At 37.1% G+C, this 25228-nt stretch overlaps 1 protein-coding gene across 2 annotated transcripts in view; it reads left to right on the plus strand.

Moving 5' to 3' along the window:
* PLOD2 (procollagen-lysine,2-oxoglutarate 5-dioxygenase 2) overlaps positions 1–24640 on the plus strand; it is a 49177-nt gene extending 24537 nt beyond the window's left edge. Inside the window, exons 6-20 of one of the 2 annotated variants that reach the window (XM_057376539.1) lie at positions 801–864; positions 1620–1717; positions 3503–3604; positions 7377–7502; positions 9090–9211; positions 16236–16340; positions 16603–16728; positions 17922–18063; positions 19261–19323; positions 20672–20785; positions 21173–21238; positions 21698–21802; positions 22655–22801; positions 23041–23166; positions 24213–24640. In XM_057376539.1, the coding sequence (XP_057232522.1) occupies positions 801–864; positions 1620–1717; positions 3503–3604; positions 7377–7502; positions 9090–9211; positions 16236–16340; positions 16603–16728; positions 17922–18063; positions 19261–19323; positions 20672–20785; positions 21173–21238; positions 21698–21802; positions 22655–22801; positions 23041–23166; positions 24213–24368 (1662 nt within the window). In that variant the 3' untranslated portion in view covers positions 24369–24640. The remainder of the gene's footprint in view (positions 1–800; positions 865–1619; positions 1718–3502; positions 3605–7376; positions 7503–9089; positions 9212–16235; positions 16341–16602; positions 16729–17921; positions 18064–19260; positions 19324–20671; positions 20786–21172; positions 21239–21697; positions 21803–22654; positions 22802–23040; positions 23167–24212) is intronic. The other variant, XM_057376540.1, reaches the window with a different exon arrangement.
* Positions 24641–25228: the final 588 nt, after the last annotated feature.

A 25228-nucleotide genomic window follows, 5' to 3' on the forward strand; every position in this document is an offset into this window, starting at 1 on the left:
CCTTTAATGTTTGAATTGCTTTTACACAAGTTAAGTCAGATGCCAGGTATGCAATTGAAAGCACAGAGTGTGAGGATATTAAAGCTGATTTTGCATCCAAGTCAGGAGTAATACAATTAGTTGTCTAAACAGATTGTCTTCTAGACCAGAGCTGTGTATCTGCAAAGCCCTGCTSCACCGTGATTCAAAACACTGCCATGGTGCTTACGATGCATCACCACTAATGCTTTGTGTAATAATAATTTGCTGTAGAACGTGTAAGAAGATCTGGGAAGACCAAAACAAAGGATGTTATCTGTAGAGAGGTTAAGTGTGTTTTAAATGTTACTTGAATCAACATTTTAATTATGGTGAAACATGGTATTTAAAGTAAGACTCTAGCTAGGATTAGTAAAACAAAATTAGGAACATGTTTTAAAACCACCAGTGTTTTCTATTCTGACATGATACTTAAATTTGACTTTTGTATTTTTCTCACTCTGAARCACAGTACGTTTTGTTTCTTGGCCAAGACTTGTTAATTTTCTTTTTTATGACACCAATTTTCTTTGGCTTATGCTGCTACACTGCAGTTYCTGTGGAAAGCTATGACCTTTATCCTTCAAGTTTAGAGTTTCTGCATATGCAAAACTGATTGCTGTAGAACTGCACAACTTTGGAATACAGAAAAATGTAACAATGTAAAGAACACCTAGAATTACTTTCCCTGATTACTTGCTGCCATTGTGAAATAATTGCAGCATTACTGTTAAAACTTTGGCTTTTAGAATGCCTCAACATCTTTGGTACTTTGATTTCAGGAGCGCATTAACATTACTTTGGACCACAAATGTACAATTTTCCAGACCCTAAATGGAGCTGTTGGTAAGTGCAAGATTTGCACATTTTGTGTTTTATTAACTGCTATTAATAATTTTGTTTTGCTTAACCATGAATGTAGTTCCTTAAACATATGCTTCTTTTAAGGAAATGTTTGAATGGGTAGTCCTGATTATCAGAGTAGTTACAGGTCTTTGGGGTTGATTATTAATTGAATTCTCTCATTAATAAAATATTTTATTTAAAATAGAAAGAATAGTTCTAAATAAATGAAGTTGGCAATAAATACAGATTGATTTTTCCATCTGCTTTTTAAAAACCTAATTACAGGAGTAAAATTAGTAATTAAAATTGCATTTTAGAGGCTCTCAAGCACATGGCTATACATAATAAAGTAGAATGTGAAGTAATGTAGGATTTCCTTTAACTGTCATGAATTTAAATGGAAAAATGCATCTGTGCACACTTCCTTTCTTACATTTGACATCCAATTATGGTGAGATCATATCTGAAATAACTATGATTTCTCTATAAATAGCRTTTGCACTAAATTAGAATTATTTTTAAAGCAGATTTTACTCCAATACTGAAGTTGCTCATGAGAAACTGATGTTTGATGTCACCTTATTTATCATAAGGAACTTAGAATTCAAGATCTAGTTTAAAAAAATGAACAAAAGCTTCTAAATAAATAATACTGACAATGACGGCAACAGAAAGATATGTTACAGGAGCAAGGATTTAAAGAAGTCTGAAATTCTAGCTTTTATTTATGAACTAACTGCTTTGTTGATTTTCAGATGAAGTCCTTTTGAAATTTGAAGAGGGAAAAGTAAGAGCAAGGAATTCAGTGTATGACACATTGCCAGTCACGATTCATGGAAATGGTCCAACTAAAGTGAGTGACAGTTTGGTTTTGTTTTTGTGTAAAATCACAAAATTATTGGAGGAAAACCACCCCATATTTTTGTAGAAGAGTATGAAACAGTTGTAACATACCAGCAGTGCACATTTCCATTCAATGTTACTAGGAATTTAGAGGATAAAAACCTCATTCTAATTTGTGTTATTCTGCTGTCACTGTAACTTGATATTGCTGCTGAAACAACTCATTCTGCACCCAAATTCATTGTAGCATGGGATATTAGAARCAAATAAGCTTTTGTTAATTTGTTCACTAACACAAAACAGTTCTYGAAACTAGTGAGGAATGTCTGTCCGTTTATTTATTGGTAATCAGCAGAATACTGGGGAGGATAATCTAGCCAAGAGTGACAGACTGGGATACAAAACAATGACACGTCTGCTCCTRCTAACACCCAGGTGTGTGTATGCACATATATGGAAAAATACATTGTATTTAGGGAAAAGAAAAAGCATTTTTGTATGTGTGTGTGTATATATAGGTATATATAGCTATATATGTATAGGTACACGTGTGGCTRGCTTTTGCTGCTGTCTTGAGTGTCACTGATCAGTGCCATCAATGTCCCCATGGATTGGCAGCTCTGGGTACATGATGGAGCACTGCCTGCCCTGTGAAGTAGCTGTTTTGACAGATTCTGTTCATGTGTGAAGATTCAGATCTAGAGGACCATGCACAATATCTCTGAGAGAAATGGCTGTGTTTTGGTAATATGCCATTGGAATTTTTTGTTCTATGCCAAAGAAGTTAAAGATGTGTCATTTATAGCAGTGTCTKTTGGCTGAAGCATTGGGCATGGCTGCTTTCTGATTTTTTTCTGAATAAATCTGCCTTACTGTAGCCCCCTATTTTCAGAAAAATGCCTTTCAGAACAAAGTAAAGTTTGGAACTCATTAATAACCCAGGAGCTGATGGTTCTTTACTTTGACACTTGTATTTTGTTTTTGGAATTAGTGAATGTCTATCTGTTTGGCTCATAACTACTCAGTGGTGGTGAAATGCATGACCAGTTCYTTCCATATTGTTATTTTTGCCTCAATTAAATCCTCAAATTCTGTCATCACTGGCTTTACYGACATGTTGCCAATGGAAAGAAAGYTTCTGTATTTTACAGAAAACAAACAGCTTAGGGTGGAAATACTTATACTGATCCATGAGTTATGCTACATTAAGCAAAACTCAACCTCTGCCTGTGGTGATGTTTTAAAAACAAAGAGGAAACACTTGCTATGCATCACTCTGTCAATATAGTTAAATGTTTCTGTTGTGAACATGGGATAGAATCAAAAGGACAATAATATATTAGAAAAAATGTTTTCCCTAGTTTAGTAAATAAACTAGCATAAAAATAATTCTCAGAATTAACTCCAAATAGTTAAAAGTTTTTTGTTTATAAACTGCTACTTCTTTGTACTTAATCTCTCCAATCTGCAGATTAGTAAATTGCATTGGTTGGGTATACTTTTTTGAAATGGATACTAAATTATTCTCACATTCTGACATGTAATACTTTTATTTTTTACCTCAAGTGCATGCTATTTTTATGAAATACTCATTTCTGTACACTTTATGGTACATCTATAATCTGTTTTGTCAACAAAAAGAATAAGATAAAGTTTTTACCTGCTATTTTTGTATGTCTGTTTCTTGTCAGTTGCCTTTAATTACAAGTAACTGGRTGAGTAAACCTGAATTGTTTGAAAGGTATAGATCATCCTTTGCATGTGTCTGTCATTAATTTGTTCATTTATTTACCAGATTCACCTGAATTATTTGGGAAATTATATTCCTAATGCTTGGACACGGGAAACTGGTTGCAGTGTTTGTGATTTAGACTTACTAGACCTATCAACAGTAAAGGTAGGAATACTCTTCACTGGAACAAACCCCTTTTGGTGCAGTTGATAGAAGTTCAGTGATTTCTGGGGCCAGGTGGCTTTCTTATGCAATATTGTGTTTTATTRCTTTCAGGAATATTTTTATGTGTCTGTTTTAATATAAGTATTAAAGTATATTATAAGTATTATTTATTTGCACAATAATACTGAAGATGATGCCATCCCCAAAAGCTCTCAAGATCTTTACCTCTGTTCACTGAGGGTCAATGAATAATTTTTGAAACGTGCATGGTTTGAGAGTATAATTGGAATTTTAGAGGAGGTAGAAAAACTCTTTAGATATTTCAGATTTTTAGCAGCAGACCTCCAAAACATTCAGTATGCATCAGCTGAACAATTTCTGTTACAAATGGAGTTTAATAGTTAACTGACATGATTACTGTTACTAATTTTSTGAGATTAAACAATCAAAACTGCCTTACTTTGTAGAGGACAATACAGATATTTGTATTGCATAAGCAAATGTGTTGCTGTAGAAAAAAATCTGATATAATTGAGACTGGATTTCAGTTTTCAGAATTCTTGTGGACAAACATGCACATACACATGGTATGTGTGCCTATCCAGTACTTGGAAGCCTTGGCTCTTTCACTCCAAGCATGATGTCTTTCATGTCTCTATAAATATTTCAGCTTGTACACAGTAAATTTGAGGCAGAGTAAATACTAAGCTCTACCATGTGGAATTGTAAGACTTGGATGAAAAAGTAAATTCTGATTATTCCTAACAGGCTGTTTCCAGCAGCTGTTTCATTTCTGTTCTGTGTTGAAGATTTGAATGAGAACAGGTCTTAGAAGATCGTTTTGCAGAAAGCATGAAAGAAATAATGGCTTGTTATCTTAGTAATGAAAGGGAAAAGTGAAAGAATTTCTGGGCAAAAGTAGCTAATGAACTGGAATATAAACTAAAAAAGTTATTGCTGGAATTGTAATAACGTTCAGATTTTTTTCTGTATTTTTAAATTTTRKTTTTGCTTTTAAGATAAACATTTGAATGTGTTCTAATTAGACAGTGTTTGCGCTCCCATCATAGTRTCTACCTGAGGAAAAGATGTTGCCAAAGCTTTTTATCTAATGGTGTTGGTAATTAAGACGTGGTTTTGGAACAGTTAAAGCCAGTAAGAGGGATGCAATGATTTGCTGGATGGCTTCCTGTAGTTTATGTACATCTGCTTGGAACGTGTCTTCTTTACTGTAATGCATTCTTTGGACCTCTCACCTCACTCCCTCTGCCAGCAGAAATAACAAGGCTTTTCCTTGGCCTCAGTGTTTACTTCAGGCATTTCTAAGTACCAGCAGCGTTTCACTTTCTGAACGTGCTCTCTCTTCAGGCCTGTCTGGTTGCTGCTTAACAAGAAATCTTTGTTAAGCAAAATTTGTGCCTCTAATAATTGTCTTTATATTGTCTTAACTGATTGCACTTATTCACTCATATCTTTGGAGGATTTTGCTCGTTTTTTGGGGTTGCCTGCAAAGGAGCTGAGAGGTACATATACACAGTCTTTTGCTCAGTTCTTGTCCTCTTGACAGCATCAGGATCTCCTGGGCTGCAGTCATGGCTGAGGTGTGAAAAAACTCAGAAACTGCTCTTTTCTGTGTATGTCAGCATCTGTGCCACCCCCAAATGAGCTATCTGTTCAGGTAGAAGCAGCATAATGGAAAATAAGTTGAAGAGTGCAGCTGGAGTCAATAAGTTCAAGTTTCTGCCTCTTTCTTAAGGGTTGTTTGTTTGATTTTTTTTTTTTTTAATTTTTTTCTGAAACCTGAATTAAGTTTGTTGCTCAATTTAATCTCCCTAGARCTGCTTTTAAATTCTGAAGCTTCTTAGTGGTGTGGAGGCTTTCCASTGTGGCTGAACAGAATGACCTCACTCATCTTGTCATTTCACTGGCAGCTCTTGTGGCAAGAGATCCTGGACTTTGCTCTGTGTAATCGTACTGAGACATTGTCCTRTATTTCTTCCAGAAATTATCATACAGTCCACTACTGTTTATGAAAAATTAAACTTTAGAAGTCAAATATGTGACTTCACTGAAAATGAGAAAATCTATCAGATTAAATGGAACATCTGGGTGCAGACTGGGTATTCCCAAAGTGGTTTTGCTGAGAGGGAACCTCTGATTYCATATACTCAGAATGCTCATTGTGACCTAGATTTGGATTATGCAATGACAGCCCTTTGTGGTAAACCAGGTCTAATTTGATGAACTCTGTGCTTTGTGGAGATGCAGTTTACAGGAATTTTTACTCCAATTTTTTTAAACACAGTTGCTTTGGTCACACTCCTGAGACTTTGGTGTAGAGCYRAGTGATYCACATTTCAGCTTACTGAAACAGTGTCAGAAATTCCTCATTGTCCCTRTAGCCTTTGCACATCCAGCCTGAACCYCTCTCTTTCCCCTGGAGAATAAGGGGAGAATGACTTAGAATCAGAAAAATGTTCAAAATGCAATTCCTGCAGCAGTTGAAGCACTGGTAGCAGACCATGCTCAGCTTAGCCCGATGGCACGTGCTGCTTCCCCTGTCCTGGCCATCAGTGGGACCAGCTCCTGTGACAGCCTGGGTGCTTTGCTGGAGACACATCAGTGTATTCATCATTTCTTTTGAAGCTCTTGGGGTCTCTGTGGGTATGCTTTCATACCAGCCCTTACGAGGTTTGCAGATGCAGCTGTGAGTAGGGGGTAGCCAGGGAAACTCTGGATGTTTCTGWGCTGGGGCCCTTGCCAGGATGTTTCTGGGTTCCGATATAGACGGTGACACTGTGAAATCTCAGCATGTGTTGATGGCTTATCCAGACACTTTTCAAGTGGGTGTTGGCCTTCTTAAAAAGTTAACTGGCAGCCTTTTATATACATATAAGGTTTCTCTCTGGGCCTTGTAATGCATTAGATTTTTATAGTAATTGTCTGGTTTGGAGATGGAAATAACTTTTAGTCAGAGCATTTCTTTGTGTAGGAGTTAAGGCTTTGAAGGTTAAATTTCTTTGTCTTGCATTGTGCAATATTACACTTTAGGAGTACAAAAAAAGTGCTGTTTCTTTTAGTGGTCATGATCTCATGATCTCTATCAAGCACGTACAAAGCAGCTAAATATTATCAAAAGATRCAAATTCACATTATAATAAGGTCTRTAAAAGTTCAGTATTCTTGGATGTAAGGAGAGAGGCTCTGTTAGTTTATCTCACTTTCTGAAATCAGTGAGTCAGGAAGTGATGCRGAGCCCACTTAAAAAGAATGAGGAGAGATACTGCAAATACATTTATAGAATGGTGCAGTCTTTGGCTTAAAGTACAAGTGGCCAAAATATTTTGTGGTATTTATTCTTTAATTGTTTCAAAAAACAATCTGGTCTCCCCTATATTTTCTTGTAATTAATGTATGTGCCTTGTTTAAAAAAAAAACAAATTTGCCATTCTGTTCTAGGTGTTTATTTTGCTGTCTCAGTGATTTTTTTAGAGTTTTAAAAACCATTGTACTTTATTTTCTACTTCCAGTCTCTGTTACTAAATTCAAAGATTTTTCTATATAATTCAATATTAAGTTCATTATCTTTGCTTATTTTGTGAAGCCAGTGAAAATAAATGGGTGCATAGCACTTTTGAGCTTGCWGGTTTTGATTGTTTGAAAGCTGTGKGGGCTAAGTTTACTACAACATGACATTAGTTGCTCTTTGCTGTAGCTAATCTTACAAAAGAGGCAAGTCTTACTGGTTGTGTCAAAATATCATTTCTTTTAGGAATATCCAAGAGTAAAAATTGGTGTTTTCATTGAACAACCMACTCCTTTCCTAACTAAATTTTTAGACAGACTGTTGACTCTGGACTACCCACGGGAGGCACTCAGTATCTTCGTTCATAACAATGTAAGTATGACTTTATCACTGTACAGAGCTTCAATTTTGGAAATTATGCAATGAATCAAGGTGTAGAGTATATGGATTTGGTATAAGAACACAGTTTAAATGCATAGGAAAAGATAATCCTTCAGAGTTTAGTATGCAGAGCTAGAAAAATTAAACAAAATTGTGTCAGGGCTTACTGAAGTCTATTTAAAGAAACTGCTTAGATTCTTTTACTAATGAAAGAAATGTATTTTGAAGTGAATGCTCTTGGAGGAAGTACTGACTGACATAAAATAATAGAGTAAAATAAGAATGGAACMGTTCCAGTTGGAAAGGGCCTGCAGTAGTCATCCAGGCCAACTGCTGACCACTTCAGGACTGACCAACAGTGATCCCACGGTATTAACAAGTGTCACCTAACGTCATCCCAGCTGACGTGGCATTTGCTTTTCATCTTGTTGATACTGCGGTGCATTTGTGTTTCTGTTGGCACTGGGGCCCATAGAAAAACTGGTGTATTGAGATGTATTTTGACAGGCACTGCAGATGCTTTTGATTGCTCTCTGCTAATTACCTGATGATCTGGCATTGCTGGTGACTTCACTCAGTATTGCTATTTCGAGCAGCCTGATTTAATAAAAGCTATCCCTGCCTATAGCAGGAGGGTTGGAAGGAGATGATCCTTCAGGTCCCTTCTCAACCCAAACCACTCTGTGATTCTATGATTTAGTGAGTGAGGTGTCATATGTGTGCAATTAATTTGGCAAAAACAGGGCTGGAGGAGAAATGGGAGTTAATTTTAATTGTAGCCTTTCTCAGTGCCYGTGTTGCTGTTGGTATGGTAGAAAAAAGGGGATAAGCTCTGCTTCTATTACTTATCTCTGAGGTCTTCATTTTGGTTTTTTACAGGGATATTGGAGGTATTAATGTGATATGCATGTGGGAGTTGTGGGCTGTGTAGGTTTTGTTGCTTCAGCCAGAGGTTTTATGGTATTTRAAATGAATATAAAGACTGAACAGCTTTTTATTATAGATGGGTAAAACCCCTACCCAATATTTCAGTTATTCTGTGTCGGCCATAATCAGCAAAAGCTACAATGAGGGCACTGGTTTGGAAGTGTTGCATGCGGTGGAGAGCTCTTAAATAGAGGGAGGGTAAATAGAAATTAAARCAACAATTAGTGTGACTGCATTTAAAAAAAAAACAAAAAAAAACAATGACTGTGCCTGCACACTTTGGTACAGGTGCAGCTCCCTCTCTGAAGTGATTCTGGAGTGGCATAAAAAGTTCCTAAGTGCCACTGAGGTTTGTAGGATGGGTTTTAAAGGCTGTAACATAAATATCCTGAAAAATACTGAAAATAGATAATTGGTGAATCTTGCATCATTGTGCAGCTTTTGATTAATATTTCTGAYGTGTTGGATTATTTTCCTAAAATTTTGGACAGAGGAGGTTCATTTTTATGACAGATATACTGGACTATCTTCAAACACTGTTTGGCATCTGTTTCTTTAGGACAGAATGCAATATGTTCTTGGACACTATGTTTATGATTTCATAGTAATTTGGATCTTACATTTGCTAAAAAAATGTTAACATGATTACAGGAGGTTTACCATGAAAAGCACATCAAGAAATTCTGGGAAAAAGCCAAGAACATTATCAGAAATAYTAAAATTGTTGGACCTGAAGAAAACCTGAGTCAAGCAGAAGCCCGGAACATGGGAATGTAAGTTCTAATTTATAAATCTGTTTTATTGATGCACAGTCACATTTTTTGCTCTTGAATGTATTATATTGCCTTTTTAACAACTTTACATTTTGAGATGTGAAAATAGGAGCTTTTGTGGTATAAAAGATGTAGACATATGATGTGAATTATTGTTTTATGCTTTTTGTCTAATATGAAAACCTTCTGATCCTTGTAAACAATCTCTCTGGTTTGGGCTACTTGAGTAATCTGTCATCTTGTCTTCAGATGATAGTGTAGACAATGCRCAGTATTTATTTTATTTTCCAGCTACCTTATTGCAGGTTTTTTTTCATTTTTGCTTTGAATATTCTATTCACAATTGTACTTTGTCCTAGTGCCTATTCTTTTTTTTTTTTCCCATAATGATGTTATATTTAAGTAAACATGGTTAAAGCTTGACCTGGATGGACAGGTGACTGAATTATGTTTTCTCCTGTGGCCCAAAGAGGCAGGAATGTCCTTTAGAAGAGCTTTAGCAGAAGTTTTTCACAAAGGCAACTGACTTTATMTTATCCTTGGTCTTGCATTTTTCTTTTGTTCTCACTAGAGTATCCAAAACTTCAGCTTTTACACCTGGCACTTTCCATGCCTGAAGCTGAGCCTTGCAGTTTGTGTCCCGTGCCAGAGCTGCCTGTCAAAGGGTCTCTTTGGTGGCTGCAGCACTGGCTCCTACCACAGAGCTGCTTGCGGCTCTCCCAGTGCTTCAGTCCCATTATGGAGTTTTCCAGCCCAGGATCCCACCAAGGTCAGGACCACCTCACTGTGGCCCTTGAGCAGGCTTCATTCTTTGGTAATTCTTTCACTTGTGCTTCTACCAAATTTTCCCTGAGTGTCAAGAGCAGAGACGTTAATTCCAAAAGGCTGTTTCTGTTCAGAGGATAAGAGCACAGGCTGTTCGTAGGCTCAGCTGAAAGAATGAAGGTCTTGAGTCTCTGTGGTGTTCCTGGAAATTTGTGTGAATGGGGTTTTGTTGTGCTGAAGCCACTGGAAAATAGATCTCTGGCTGAGGTCCAAGCCTCTCCCTTTGCCTTTCTAGGAAATGTTGCAGATGTCCAGTGTTAGCCCAAGCACCCCCTGACATGTTTATAAATCATTATTTATTTCTGTTACTCTCTAAAGCAAATGTACCATATTGGCAAGCTTTTTGTAGTGTATATTTTGTGTACCTGAGGTGGAATTTCTGGAGCTGCCTTTTCCTCTTTGTTGTTATAGAGACCACATAAGGCAGAATCTTCAGTGTAATCAATATCTATAGTAAATCTCTCCCAAAGGCCTTGAAACTTGTCATCTCTTGATAGAGCTTTTGATGTATGGTCCTTGCTTGATCTGTGGACAAAAAAACCCAGTAATTTACACGTGTATTTRAACAGAGTAATTTCAAATCCTGTTTGAAAGGCATGGAGATAAACCATATGTATGATGTGTAATCCATGGCATGGATGCAATTTGCCCCATGTTGCTCCTGTTTTGAGAAGGCCCCTTTGATAAAGATTCTGTCCTAAAGAGATACATGGAGAAAAGCTGAAGTGCAATGTGTGCGGAATGAGACCTTGGCAAAACACTGAATCATCCAAAAAGTATGAATGCTAGTAGCGGGATATTCCAAGTGAACAATGTAGATGTAATTCAAGGTCTCCTTTCAATCTGTCTGAAGCAGATTTAGTTGATCTGCTGCTTCCTTTGCACACCTGGTGTGTTTGGCTGACCTTGTGAACATCACAGACTTCACTGGAACAAACRCATTTTTCATTTCTTGAAAAAGTCTAGCTTGGAAGTCTGTCATATTCAAGATGAAGTCAGTTGCTATAAAAAGTTATTTGCTTTCAGCCCTTCATCTGACTTTGATCATCATAACCTCATTTATTTCTCACTAATACTGCACTGGAAATAACTTAAAAAGTTATTCTTCCAACTTGTTTATTCTTCAGATTTAGACATTGATATATGCAGTCTTCTGACTGACTTRCTCSTGCCTCTGCATTATTGACAGATAGWWYWRWWCTATCTGGCTCAAATACTTAAGTACTTTCTCTCCTTTTCCAAATCTGCTGCTGTTAGCATCTCTTCTAGTAGATTTAGAATTAATTTGGTCTTCTCACTTGCACATTTGACCCTGAAACTATTCAGTTGAAGCAAAACAGGGTTCAGTTAATACAAAGACCATTGAAGGTCTGGTTGTTTTCAGCAGAATACTTTGGAGTGTATAATGCAGTTTAATCAGTTTTCTCCTCACCTCTCTTTTCTTGTTTTGGCTCAGTAAAAAGTGGTGATAAATCACAATGAGATTCTCATTAAATGACATGCTTCTGTCATACATATGAGAAAATAACATTTGTTCATTTGTTCATTTTATTCATTTGCCTATAGCCATGCAGCAAGCCTTGGTCTACTTTTCCTTTTCACATAAYAAAGAATAATTGAAGCATTTAATTTCTTGCTTCTTCCTGACATGGAAAACCCTCTCCTGTGCTTGTGAAAGTTGTATAAGTATTGGAGAGGAGCCAAAATTGTGCAGTTAACAAGGRAAACAGGAGTGCACAGCTTTCCTTGTTGTGGGCTGAGTCAAGATTAAAAGGAAGGAAAACTAAGGAGAACAAAGAGTGCATGTTTTATGGTTATTTTTTCTGCATTTACATCACCTGAAACATTTCAATGGCATTTCCATCTCTTTTGTTTCAGCCTCTGTCTATAAGATATGAGTTCTTATAGTTGGTTCTTTTTTTTGGTGAGAAAAAAATCATCTGTGGTTTTGCCTTCATTGCAGATGAGATTTCAGCCAGCTGTTACAGAATTTGTTATGACAGAAAACATAAAAAGCAATTAAATATGTTCAAGTAATAACAGAAATTTGGGAAATATTTATCTCATTCACTTCTGAGGTTTTATTTATAAAAAGAGTATTTTCCTGAATATTTTTTTCTCCCCGTATCCTCAGATTTCAGGATTTATCTTTGGGGGGAGTTGGTTCTTTTTGGTTCCTCTCTCAAAAGTATTAGTAACAGAACTGGGCAGGAATTTTCCAAAACTTCATAAAAAATGACATTTATCTCAGCTTTTAAGTGGGAATGTGCACATTTTGATGAAAGTTTGTTGAAAGCTTCAAAAATTGCAGGAAGAATAGTAGAGAGATCAGAATCGGATCTCGTTGACAGCACTGTTGTATTTTGAGCTAACTTTGGGGTCTCCTATGTTTTTCTTGAAGGAGGATATAGAGTCATTGTCTCTGAGTTGCCATTTGTATTGAGAGATGATRGCATGGACACAGGAGGGAGGGAGTAGGACACAGCCTTTGAGTAGGGCAGGTGTCTTGGCTTGAGGGGGAAGGAAGAGYAGGGGTTAAATCTTTGTATTCCAGATCCAAGTGTTTGCTGTTAGAGACTTGGATTTTCTGGAGCTGCTTGTCCTGAACACTTCAGCAGTTTTGGGTTTCTGGTGGAGGAGGAACACTTTGAGTGTTGTGGAAAAACATGTTTTCCACCCATATCTGGTTTCAGTAGCTTCCAGGTGTGGTAGCTGTGGTAACAATACCTAAACCTGGGATTCTAACTAAACACTAGTGCTTTATCTGTTTGCTGGGTACATTTGTTTGTTTTTAGTGATGGTTGATGTGAACATCTTTATGCTGTTGTGGCTGTCTGGAGAGATGCAAAATGTAACCCTGAAGGGCAGGTGATACTATTTAGGCTTTTAGTTCCAGATTTGTATCTGGAACAGCTCTCTGAGGCCCATCAGATGGTTTAAGTGCTCTCCMTTTGGGCTTGCAGTCCACATTTGGAATTGTATTTCCAAACTGAGAGGTCTAAAAATGACAACTTGATTAACTGCAAGTTCAAACTGTGTCTTAAAAAAAAAAAAGGTGGCTCAATGGTAAATAAATTGGATAGACAATATGTCTGTTATAAACGAGTAGCCCCCTGGAATATTTCAGTGGAAAGTGTGATGAAGGGAAGAGCTGTGACACTTTCCTGTGTTCAGATGAGGTCACTGTTCCAGATGGACTTGTGGTTTTAAACAAAGTCAAACATCACTCTGATTGCAAAATACTTTAAATCGTTCTGCTGAGTTTCACTTCATGCTTCCAACCAAAAAATCTTGGCCTTCTTCCGAATTTTTGTTCATCGCTGCACTGAAATTGCTCTAAGTTATGTACAAGAACATAGCTTGCTTTTCAACGTTTGGTCTTAGTTTAGAGCAGGTGGAGTGTAAAGCAAGTAGATGGAAGATTTTAGCCCTTGAATTTAGGTAAGGAAGCCTTGCTAGAGAGCAGTTTCCATTTGTTCCTGGGGTGACCTGGAAATACATAAATAGTTTCACTTACTGGGATTTCTGCATCTGGAGAGGTTAGCATATGCTGTAAGAATGGAACACCTTAAAGCATGAGAATATTAAGGGTTACATTTATTTCCTTGGGCAAAGCTACTGGGCAACCCTGAAAGCCTAAAGAGGAGCTGTATGAATTTCTTGAGTGTGTGCTTGCTTTATTAATTTTGACTGAAACTTTTATCACTTTCTTTCTCTCCATCTTTAAACCTGTAGTGTTTTGGGGAGATTTTTGTTAGTGACCTTAAAGTGCAGAGGATCACCAAATGGCAGAAATTCATGCTTGCAGCATAATTCTTCCGGCATTTTCGGATCCAAGTCATCATGTCAAATGTGAAGGATAAGTTCTACCATGTGGTGATCCAGTCTTCAGTGTTGTAGAGAAAAAAATAGGAAAAAAAAAGTCCTGAAATTTCCCAACTATTTAGGACAGGAATGCATTCAGAGAGTTCTCAATAGATTACTGAATGACTGACTATGACCTAGACCAAAACTTAATTTAGTATTTTGTGGTTTGGATTATTATGAGTGAAGTACAGGAGGGTTTCTAACATTAAGCATGTGCGATGAGCTGTAATAGAATTCTCTGGTTCTGGATTTAAATGGTGTGGGGGACGAAAAAAAAAGGCCAAAGTTAAATCACAGTGCATTTTGTTGTTATGAAACTAATTCTCCAGTCGTGTTTGCCTACAACTAAATATAAATCTGTTCCATTTTGTCACACTTTTATAATTAAAAATGTTAATTCCATTCATATTTTTGTTAGCAGCAAAAGGTTTACTTGCTTTTGGCAGGAACCCTGGACTGGCATCAAATCTGTTGGTCTCTCAGGTCTATTTTCCTTACTAGAATAAGGATCAAGGAGCTGAATGTTTTTGGAAGCAATTTAACAACTAATGCCAAGTGCAATATAACAGTCAGGTTACTGTTAATAATGGTAATTAAGCTAATGATCAAGCTACGTGTGAGCTGTGWTCAGTGGTTATAAAGCTTTGCACAGAATGTGTTGGTAATGGAAAATACCATAAAGACTGAATTGCAGGACTCTGTTARGGCCGAAATAAAACCTGCTGGTTTCAGCTGGGGCAATTAGGTGAGGAAGTGCTGATTAAGGAATTTGTCATAAAATTTATGAGAGAAAAGAGAAAATTGTCAGTGAAGGAGATGTCAGTTAAGGCAAAAACCAGAGACTGGCCAGAGATTTAAACTGTGGGGGTGTGTCCAAACACAGGGATTTTRTAGCAGTGGGAAGACCATTTCTGACATGTGGGTATTTTAAAATTTGGCTGAAGTTACTGCTATGTCTTTAGTGATCAAGTTTGAAGAGTTTGAAGAGCTTGAAGGATTGCTTAAAGCTATGAAATAAAAAAGCTCTGCCTTCTACTGTGGTTCCAACAAAGTCACACCTCGAGTCCTTTGAGGAGAAGAAAGTTTGAACAGAAAAACCCAAAAGGTGTTGATAAGTAGTGATCCTTCTGGAAGATTCAGTGCTGGGTTTGGAGGGGGATGGAAGAAAAGCAGGCAGAAAGCTGTGCCAGCCCTTACCTTGACTTGTATGTAACCTGTCACATCCACCCTTTGTSTGATCTTCTGAAGTGACAGAGAACTTTGCCTTTGCAGAAAACAGTCACAATCAATCAAATCAAGTGGAACTAAAACTAAAGCAGTATTTATAGAGAAAGTAAAGTAATGTTTCAAGCTGTTACAGTGGAATTAAAWTAGGGAATAACAGTAATAACACCTGCATGATAAGAAGTTACTGCTGTAGTATTGACTTAAGGAAATTGTTCCACTTTTTCTGAAAGTATATTTCATTTGCTATGATCTATTATTCTGATGGCATAGGAAAGTCGAATTCACTATWCCATTCTTGGCCTAGCAAGTGCACCCTGCCAGAAACATACAAACATAGTCTGTGTATCTTTTATATTTACGGAAGAATGTGTTTTCTGCTTGTCCTTCTCTTGAAGGCATGGGAATTTGTGGAATAGTCTATTCTTCTGAGACCAAAATCACATTTGATAGAAACAGTGTATGGACACAGTCAATTACTTTCTCAAGTATAAATTCACTGCCTTTGCAATTGGTTTACATTTCACCGTACCAACTGTGTTGTTCTTATAGGCCTCAAAAAGAAGAGGAAAAGGTCTTTAAATATGTATTTATTTATGCTTTTTGTCTTACACTCTCCWTAAGGTTTCAATTACCATTCAGATCAGCAGATTCCATCTCTGCAATCTTTTTCCAAACATAGCATTACAGCCACATGCAGTTACTTACTAGAGGAGCTGACTAAATAAGGTCAAACTTCACTATTAAGTGATTGTACTGGTACCTAGCTATATATATATAAATTAGTGGCATTCCCCCCCTGCCCCATTTACCTATATAGAAGGTATTACTGGACTTGGTAAAGGCTAGAGGGCACTTTGTTTGTTAAGAGAAAAATATAAGGCACCTGATGCACCTGATGMCGTATTTTAATCTTTTAGTCAATCACACTACTGTAATCTAAAGATACCTTTCTTTACAATACTGTGCTGCAGTGGGCTTTTAATGCAATGAATCAGTTGAGTACTAAGTTGTGATTTGAGTTTTTTTTAAACTGTTTGCTTTGTTGTCTGTGATTTTTTTTTTTTCTGGACATGTGTGAGTTAACCATCCTTTTTTCTCTCTTTAGGGACCTTTGTCGCCAGGATAAAACATGTGAATATTACTTTAGCATAGATGCAGATGTYGTGCTAACAAACCCAAAAACTTTAAGAATACTGATAGAACAGAACAGGTATGGTAAATCCCTTATTTTTTAGAATTTCCTCTAAATTGCAAAGATTYTCTGGGGTCTGTCCAGAGAAAAGAGGATCCTGCTTATTTTTGCAGGGTTAAATCCCATTTGTTTACTTGTGGTATTTTATTGCCATAGTTCATAATGGGCTTGGGGACCACCAATTCACAAAGCATTTTGTCCCTGTCAGACAGCAATTCCTGATGTGAATTTCAGATGTTTCAGAGTTTCATATTTTTTTATTCRATGTGTCACTTCACAGAAAGATAATTGCTCCTCTCGTAACTCGTCATGGGAAGCTCTGGTCCAATTTCTGGGGTGCTTTGAGCCCAGATGGTTATTATGCTCGATCCGAAGATTATGTGGATATTGTCCAAGGGAACAGAGTGTAAGTGATTGTAAGCTAATGATTAAAGTCAAGGCACCCAGTATGGTTATTGGCAGCACACTGCACGAAAATATATGAGAATATGTTGCTATTTCCAAAGAGCTTAGGTTAGTGATACTGTTTTGTGTTTTCTGTTTCAGAGTAATACATTGTTTTTTTCCCCATTCACAGCTTGGGAAAACAAAAACAAAGTATTTAATGTGATGAGCTGGTTCTGGACACAGTCATTACTGGTACCTGTCTGAGGGTGTCCGGCTGCTCTTGCAGTGCAAAGTACAGAAAAAGGCAGGACAAACAAATAGCAAACCCAAAACTGTATCCCTGGAACCTCAGCCAAAAGGAATGGTTGTTATGTTCACCAAATTACTTTGTCATCTCTTTGGGACGAATGCTTAATCAATGGAACAGCTATAATTCCTCTATGGGTTTCATCCTGTATATTATATCAGGTGTATTTTAAGGAGCCCTTCAGCAATACTTTTGTGGAGAATGAATTTTTGTGTTTATCCCTCCCCTAAATTAATATGATGTAAGTTGTTCTAAGCTTGACTTTCCCATATGGTGACACCTTTTCATTGCCCTGGAAGAAGAGAAAGGTCTGAAACAAACTGACTGCTTGAATAGGACTGGCTTGTGTTCAGTCCTGCTGAACTGAAAGATGTGCTCGTGGCGCCAGGAGGGAGGGAATCTGCAAGGGAGTGTTTTGAAAGCAATGCTTTTGTGTTGATATTGGCCCCACTCACATAAATACAGAGCCTGATGTGGTCCGTGGGTATTTGTGTGAGGGGGTCAGGCCAGCTGTGTGAAGTCTTGGTGAAGGCTTTAAACTCATTTAAATATCTGTTTTGGAGTTACTTTCTCCATCTGGTAGTGTAGAATAATATTATAAGATCATTTGACTGATTGCCTTAACTATGGAAACATGTAGTACACGTGTAGTTAAAAATCTACAGAGAATTTGACCTTTCTGTATTTTTACAACAGTATTTCATAAAAATTGAATTACTGCCTACGGTTGAGATGTCCAGATGTAGTTTTTCAAGTGTCTTGGGAACCTTTCAGCTTCTCCTTGCAACTTGCTCAGTCTTGTCAGCAGATACAGAAATGCTGATTTAATAGAACAGGCAGCCAATTTGTTTTCATAGCTTTAAACTATTTTTGTGGGTTGTTTTTTTTTTTTTATTTTTCAACAGAGGTGTATGGAATATCCCTTATATGGCTAATATATACTTAATAAAGGGACAAACTCTCAGATCAGAGATGAAAGAAAAGAACTACTTCATGCGTGATAAGCTGGATCCTGATATGGCACTCTGCAGGAATGCCAGGGAAATGGTAAGGTGTATCTGTAACAGCTTGCTTTCAAATGCACGCATTTCTTTGTGTCCTGCTGAACTCGTAGACTGCTTTACTTGATTGATCTCAGATATTATATTTTGCTTGTAATTCAAAGTACTGGCCAATTTTTGTGTGATAAAACACTTCAGGTGTATTTCTTTTTAAATTGCTGAGAACAGAGGTTTTCAAGGCCAGTGCACTGACGCACTGACTCCATGGTGACTTCTGGTTAAATTCCTTCAAAATTTCTGTTGAGGTTAAAATACCTTTCTCCTTAGCACAGCAWCAACAGATGAAAGAGGGCTCAACTTCTCTGCTGTGTATGACTTAAAACTTATCAGTGCATTTGGAACATCTCTGTCATGCACAATTTTATACAGCGTGAAATGTCTAGCAGATTAAGTTGGAATATTTTGCCATTTTTTATTAAGTAGATATATGTTTAAACTACTGATGGGCAGTGCTATATAAAAAGCCYAGGTGATTTAAGAAATGGTAGGAATTTTCTTAGGAAGCATGAATTACTCATTAATTTTCCCAGATAGATTAAAACKGTATCAGATATTTGTTACTTTTACTAATCTGGAAGTAATGGGAGAACTTACTTGTACTGTAAAGTTATGAATCTGTAAATCCATATTTCTACTGATATTTACACTAGTTTCAGCACAGAAACAAATAAGACCTAAACCAGACCTATTTCCAGACACTATAGCATTGAAAAATAATTTTGCTGAATTGAACAAGAAAAGTTGGCAAGTATTAATTTTTTTATTCCCTCATAACAAGGCATGATCTCCTTTGTTTGTACTGATTCTTCAGAACGTGCCTGTCCAATCCTGTTGTATTYAAACCTCCTCAGCATCAGTTCCTGCAAACCTGTGCTTTCCATGTGCTCGTTAAACTAATCTGGCTCATCAGAAAATGGCTTCYTCTTTCCCTCTTTCTCAGTCTGGGCTGCAGGAGGGTTTGGGAYGTGCTCGGTTTTGTATTGCAGCAGATAAGAAGGGGCTGGTGGAAACAGCTTTGACATGTGTGAAGAGCTTTGCTTGGAGATGCATGTTTCTGTGAAGGCATATCAGCTTTAGAGCAAAGGCTGCTATTTCCCTGATGTAACTGTGGAAACCTAAAAGTGGTTGGAAAAAGAGAAAGATTGTGTCAGAAAACTGATGTGGTGATTCTCCTTCATTTTAGACTTTACAAAGGGAAAAAGACTCCCCTTCTTCGGAAACATTCCATATGCTCAGAGCCCCAAAGGTGTTGCTTTATTTTTTTTTTTTTTTTATTGATTAGTTATTACATGCAGTATTACACTACCACAAGAAGATCCTTCTCCTCTGTCCACTCACTCTGATGAAATACTGCTCTAGCTTTCTCTTCAGTCTTCTAAGGTTCAGGTTTTTGCCAGGGACAGGTTTTTCATGACCAGCTCAAAGCATCTCAGAGAGGCTCTTGGTTTCCTCAGGGGGTTTCTTAGTGCTGAGGTCCAAGATGTGATGACATTGTCCTTCTGTAGCTAAAATAGATGGAGCAGTCCTAGGGAGGAGTAAAGCTCTAATCACCAGCAGGTCTGCCAGGCCTCCTCAGTGACCACATTGTCACTTTAAGCTGTTTTTCTCAACCCAGGCCCTCCTTATTCTCCCTGCTGCGGCTATTTTATGATTTGGTAAGTGCCCAGAACTGGGCATGTTTAACATAATCATTATCTTTCTAACAGTTTAACTCTTTTTCAGACCAAAACATAGACAGAAGTACCAAAGTACCCAAATGGTAGTGTCTTCATCTGTCGCCAATCCAAAAGTTACGAACATTTTAGAAAAAAAAAAGTTTTAGTCTGAAAAACCTTAAACTAAAAAAATCCCATAGAATCTAAGCTTCTTTTTAAAAATACTATTTTCTCCTACTGTTTCTAATCAAGTGAATTCTGTTAATACYTTCTGTTAATAGCTTGGTAGTAAAGCTGTATCTTACCACACTTGGTATCTTGCACATAATTACATGAACAGACTTCAGTGCTCAGCTGTTTGATGCTGATCTGAATGTTCTTGTGTGCTATATTTGCCAATATCTTTCTATTTCAGGCCAATTCACCAGGCGGATCATGTAGTGAATACTCTGAAATAAGTTTCTTGTTCTGACTTTCATGAACYCTTTGATTGTTAGCCTATTCTTTCAGCTTTTAATTTGAAATTAAACCCTAGATGTTGGTTTTCTTGTGTGAGCATTTTCAGTTTGAGAACAGATGCTTTCACTGTGTCTGCTTAGGTTTTCTGGAAAACAAATCACTCTTCACTCAAATCACTCAAATCAACCACTCTTCTGTTTTTTCCTTTCTATAACTCTATATATGTTCTCAACAATATATGTTTTGGCTTAATGTGTTTAGAAAATAAATGCAGGCAAATGCTTGTAAAGGACAAGTTGTGAAGAGTAGTTGGTGGTTAGAGTCAACCATTTGAAAATTAGGATGCTAAATGATCAGCATGTACATAATATATGTATGCAAATGTGTTATATTTTATGAAAGCACAGTCATGAACAGACCTTTTTAAAACTTTGCTAAGATGGACATTTTTGCTAATGACACTTTTTCTACTTGGTGTAGGGTGTTTTCATGTACATTACCAACAGACATGAGTTTGGAAGACTTCTTTCTACAGCCAATTACAACACCTCCCACTACAACAATGACCTCTGGCAGATATTTGAGAATCCTGTGGTATGTATCTAATTATTGATGAAATGGCTATTTTATTTGAAAAAAAGTGTTTGTATATTAAAAAGGACTTGGAATTTAAAGACTTTACATGGAGAACATTTGCTTGCTATGCACCAAATATTGATTATGTGCTAAAAGGTGTTCTCACCCATCTAACCAAATGACAATGTCATATCAGGAAGCCAGCTGATGTCTAGAGAATAGAGATATAGCCCCAGGTTTCATGATTCTTGACATGATGAGAACCAGTTTGTTTATGAGCATAAAAAATAATGAAACTATTTCCAATGCATTCAGTAAAGCAAATGAATAGAATATAAATTGCCTTTTGTCACTTATAAATGTATTTGTTCTGTTGTAATGTTTCAAAGTCATGTTTTTTTTTAGGACTGGAAGGAAACTTACATAAATCCAAACTACTCAAAGATCTTCACTGAYAACATAGTAGAACAGGTGGGTATAAGTTTTCTAAAAATTTGTGGGACAAGCTGGTAATAAATTGGCATGTAGTAACTATTTCCATGCAATTGCTGCTTTGGTTTGTGACTAAGTTTTTTGATGTTTTGGATCAGAACTGAACTTTTGCCATTGGGTATATTATGCAACTGATCTGGACAGAGGCTTCTGTTGGATGATCAGTTTTGGCAATTAGGGACAGTGATTTAATGAACTTAAATCCCAGACTCTCTAAAAAGCTGGGATAAATTTTCTGTGTTTAAAGCAATGTTAAGTTTTGAGCTGTTTCTCATATTAGCCTGTAAAGTGGAAGACCAGGGTTATTATTCAGAGCCCTAAGGCACAGATGTGTGGGTGCACTGACAGGGTCAGGGCTTAGGATTGTAGCTCATAGTTTTTGCTTTTGTGAGAATGTGCTTGAGCATCAAGTTTATACCTTTTTTTTTCTTTTCATAGCCATGTCCAGATGTGTTTTGGTTTCCCATATTTTCTGACACCGCCTGTGATGAGTTAGTAGAAGAAATGGAACACTTTGGGCARTGGTCTGGTGGGAAACACCAAGTAAGTGTCGGGATATATAAACATAATCTTAATGAGTGATCTGAACTACTTTTACAACAGTAAGTCACCGTGCACTGCAGCAAACAAACATCCCAACAACTGCCAATGACCTGGAACATCTGCTTTGTGCTATAAAGTGCTTAGTTTAGTCTACTATATAGCTGCTTCAGTAGATTTACAGATATTCTTCAACTAATGTTGGGATGTGCTGACCCTGGTGGAGTGCCAGGCACCCACTGAAGTCACASTGTCATGGCCTCAGCTGGACAGGGGAGAGAAAGTGTAAAAAAAGGGTTTATGAGTTGTGAGATAGGGACAGGGAGAGATCATTCAATTGCCATCACAGGCAAAACAGACTCARCTTGAGGAAATTTGTTTACTTCCTACTATGGTTCAGCTGTTGATATAATGAGCAATGAAACCACATCTTAAAAACACCTTCCCCCCACTCCTCCCATMCTCCCAGGCTAAAATTTCCTCCCTGTTCTCTCAGCTTCTCCTCCCCAGCGGCACACAGGGATGGGAAAATGGGAGATTGGGTCATCAAACATTCTTTGCCACCMCTTCCTCCTCAGTGGGGGCCTTCTTGCATTCTTCCCATGCTCCAGTGTTGGTCTCTTCATGGCATGTGGTCCTTCAGGRGCAGAACTTCCAATCTTTGCTCTGGTATCTTGGCACACTTTTTTCCACCACAGAGTTCTGTGGTGTTGCAGTATGGCAAGCTCACATATACCCACTGAAGCGTTGCTTTGTTGCAATTTTGTGATTCTGCAGATTTCAAATCGGTATTTGTCAAAATGCCAGAAACATTCCATGTTCCTATTTCCAAGCTATCTGTGGTGTTTTCATTAGGACAGCCGCATTTCTGGAGGTTATGAAAATGTCCCAACYGATGACATTCATATGAAGCAAATAGGATTCGATAATGAATGGCTGCATTTCATACGAGAATTCATTGCCCCAGTAACACTGAAAGTCTTTGCTGGCTATTATACCAAGGTATGGGTCTGTATTTGCAGATAATTGCTTCATGCTGTGACTAAATTTAAGTATTTTAATGACTATATCCTTTTTTGTGTGGTTGGGGAATTTATACATGACATAGCAGTAATTAAAGATGAATGTTTTGATTTATTTTTTTAAACTCGGCTTTAAACAAAAAAAAAAAAATCCCAAGAATCCTGTGTGTGCCTTGGCAGCTCACAGCTTGAAGTCTGACTGTGTGTATTTTGTTGCAGGGCTATGCTCTGCTGAACTTTGTTGTAAAATACAGCCCTGACAGACAGCGSTCGCTCAGACCTCACCATGACTCCTCTACGTTCACAATCAACATCGCCCTCAACAAAGTAGGAGAGGACTTTCAAGTAAGTTACTGACTTAAAAGTGTCCTTTGAATATTTAATATTATTTCTAAACTAGAGCCCAAACACATATACTTAGACACCCAGCTGAAAAGGGAAAGATCACAAATTGAGATACATTATGCCTTGTCTTTTTTTGACGAGTACTAAATTTGCTCAGTTCCAGGATCCAGAACTGTCRATGCAGTCAGACTGCATTGATCAAACTGGTTTCAGATGGTGGGAGAGAAGGGCTTAAAGAAAAACTTGGAGATGTTAGTAATTTCATATTTAACATTTCTGAAATGCTTCATTCCTGTACAGCAAAAACCAGTTTTTCAAAAGAGTTTAAATAGTGCCAAGTTGACTCAAATGGCTTCTTTTCTGTAGAATTTTTAATGATTCTTCTTTAGATCTGTCAGAGAATGAAAATTTTTAACTCTTGTGACTGTTAAGTTTTTTTTTCTGAGCTAAATTACTTTCTAGTCTGATATTGATTCAAATAAAACAGTCCCCAGAGTATGGAGCTAGACAGAGCTGTGGCAGCAATATCCAACTTTGACTTACAGAAAAATTTAACCTGTTGTGTTTATAAGCCTGTATCATTCACAGTCCTCAACACCAATGAATGTGCTTGCCACACTGACTGTTTTAAAAAGCACACCTTCAGTTTGAAAGCAGCAGCCAGATTAATTCAATTAATATTTTTTTAAATGCTGTCCTGGATAGGGGGGCAGTCCTGAAATAAGGCCTGTGAACATGCTTTGTTTCTCTCTGGGAGAATCTGCAGAAAAGTTATTGAAGATCTGATGGTCAAAGTGGCTACTTGAATGAGTTGTTACCTAGTGAACTGTAAAGCAAARCAAGGGGAAATCTCATTGCAAATGCATGTCTGTTAATTAATGCTCTAGGATTGTGTCATCAACACCTTGCTAAAGGGGTGGTAAAAGGAAAAAAAATGCCCAGCCTAACAATAATAGCAAATTATTTGAAGTCATGAATATATAATAAAATTTATTAAAACACCAGCTAAATATTTGGGGTTTTGTGTGTTTGTGTTTTTACCACAGGGAGGTGGATGTAAATTTCTTAGGTACAACTGCTCCATCGAGTCTCCCAGGAAAGGATGGAGCTTCATGCACCCAGGAAGACTCACACATTTACAYGAAGGACTTCCTATCCTGAATGGCACAAGATACATTGCAGTATCGTTTATTGATCCTTAATTTTATTTCTTTGTCCTCTTCAACAGCAGTGTTCTTTGCATAAACATTTATTTATAGATCTCCTCTGGAAGATGGTGATAAAAGAAACTTTTAAGTTACTGTTCTTACACAGCAGAGGTACTTTGGGCTAAAAGGAGGAAAACCAGAAAATGTTCTAATATTTTTGAAGATTCCTCCATGTCTGCTCTGAGCCTTGAGTCCCAAAGTAAAAGTGTCCTACTTGTTTTTCCATTCTGCTGTCCTAAAGAGTGAGTCAGGAGAGAAAATGGAAAAGCACAAAATTTCTTCGTTGAAAAAACCCCAAACCCAAGCAACACTAAATACAAAATCATCGGAAAAAATTATTGTGGTTTTCATTTCACAGCTAAACTTTGTGTGGTCTGTATGTTTGGTACCAACCAATGAAAAATCACAGCAGAAAAACAAAATCAAATGAATCTTGTTTACAGTTGTTTCTGGTAAGCAATAATTCTATATGCTGGTTTATACTGAAGGGAAAATGTCTCYGTAGCCTGTTCCCTTAATTCATTGTCAATCCTGAAATGTACACCTTTAGAAGAAAAAAATAAATCATTGCAGAGATGGAACAAGGATTAAATCCTTTTTCTAAGGAGAAAATGGTTTATCATTTGTTCTGAGARCTCATCCTGTTGAAAGCTTACTTTTCTTCAGCAAGTGACCTTTGTTCAAAGTGAGTTATTTTTCTAAGTGTGTAGTTGTACCCAATTGATACTGGAAATTTGATGCTTATTTTGAGAACGCTGGTAAATTTTAATAATAGGATGTTTTATAGGGACAGTTTTCTACTCTTAAAATTACTTGAATTTTGTATCAGGAAAATGAAATGGTGSCAGTTTCTC

This window comes from Malurus melanocephalus, unplaced genomic scaffold (assembly GCF_030028575.1).
Source record: "Malurus melanocephalus ecotype Western Australia unplaced genomic scaffold, MMel_1.1 scaffold_281, whole genome shotgun sequence".
Lineage (NCBI taxonomy): Eukaryota > Metazoa > Chordata > Aves > Passeriformes > Maluridae > Malurus > Malurus melanocephalus.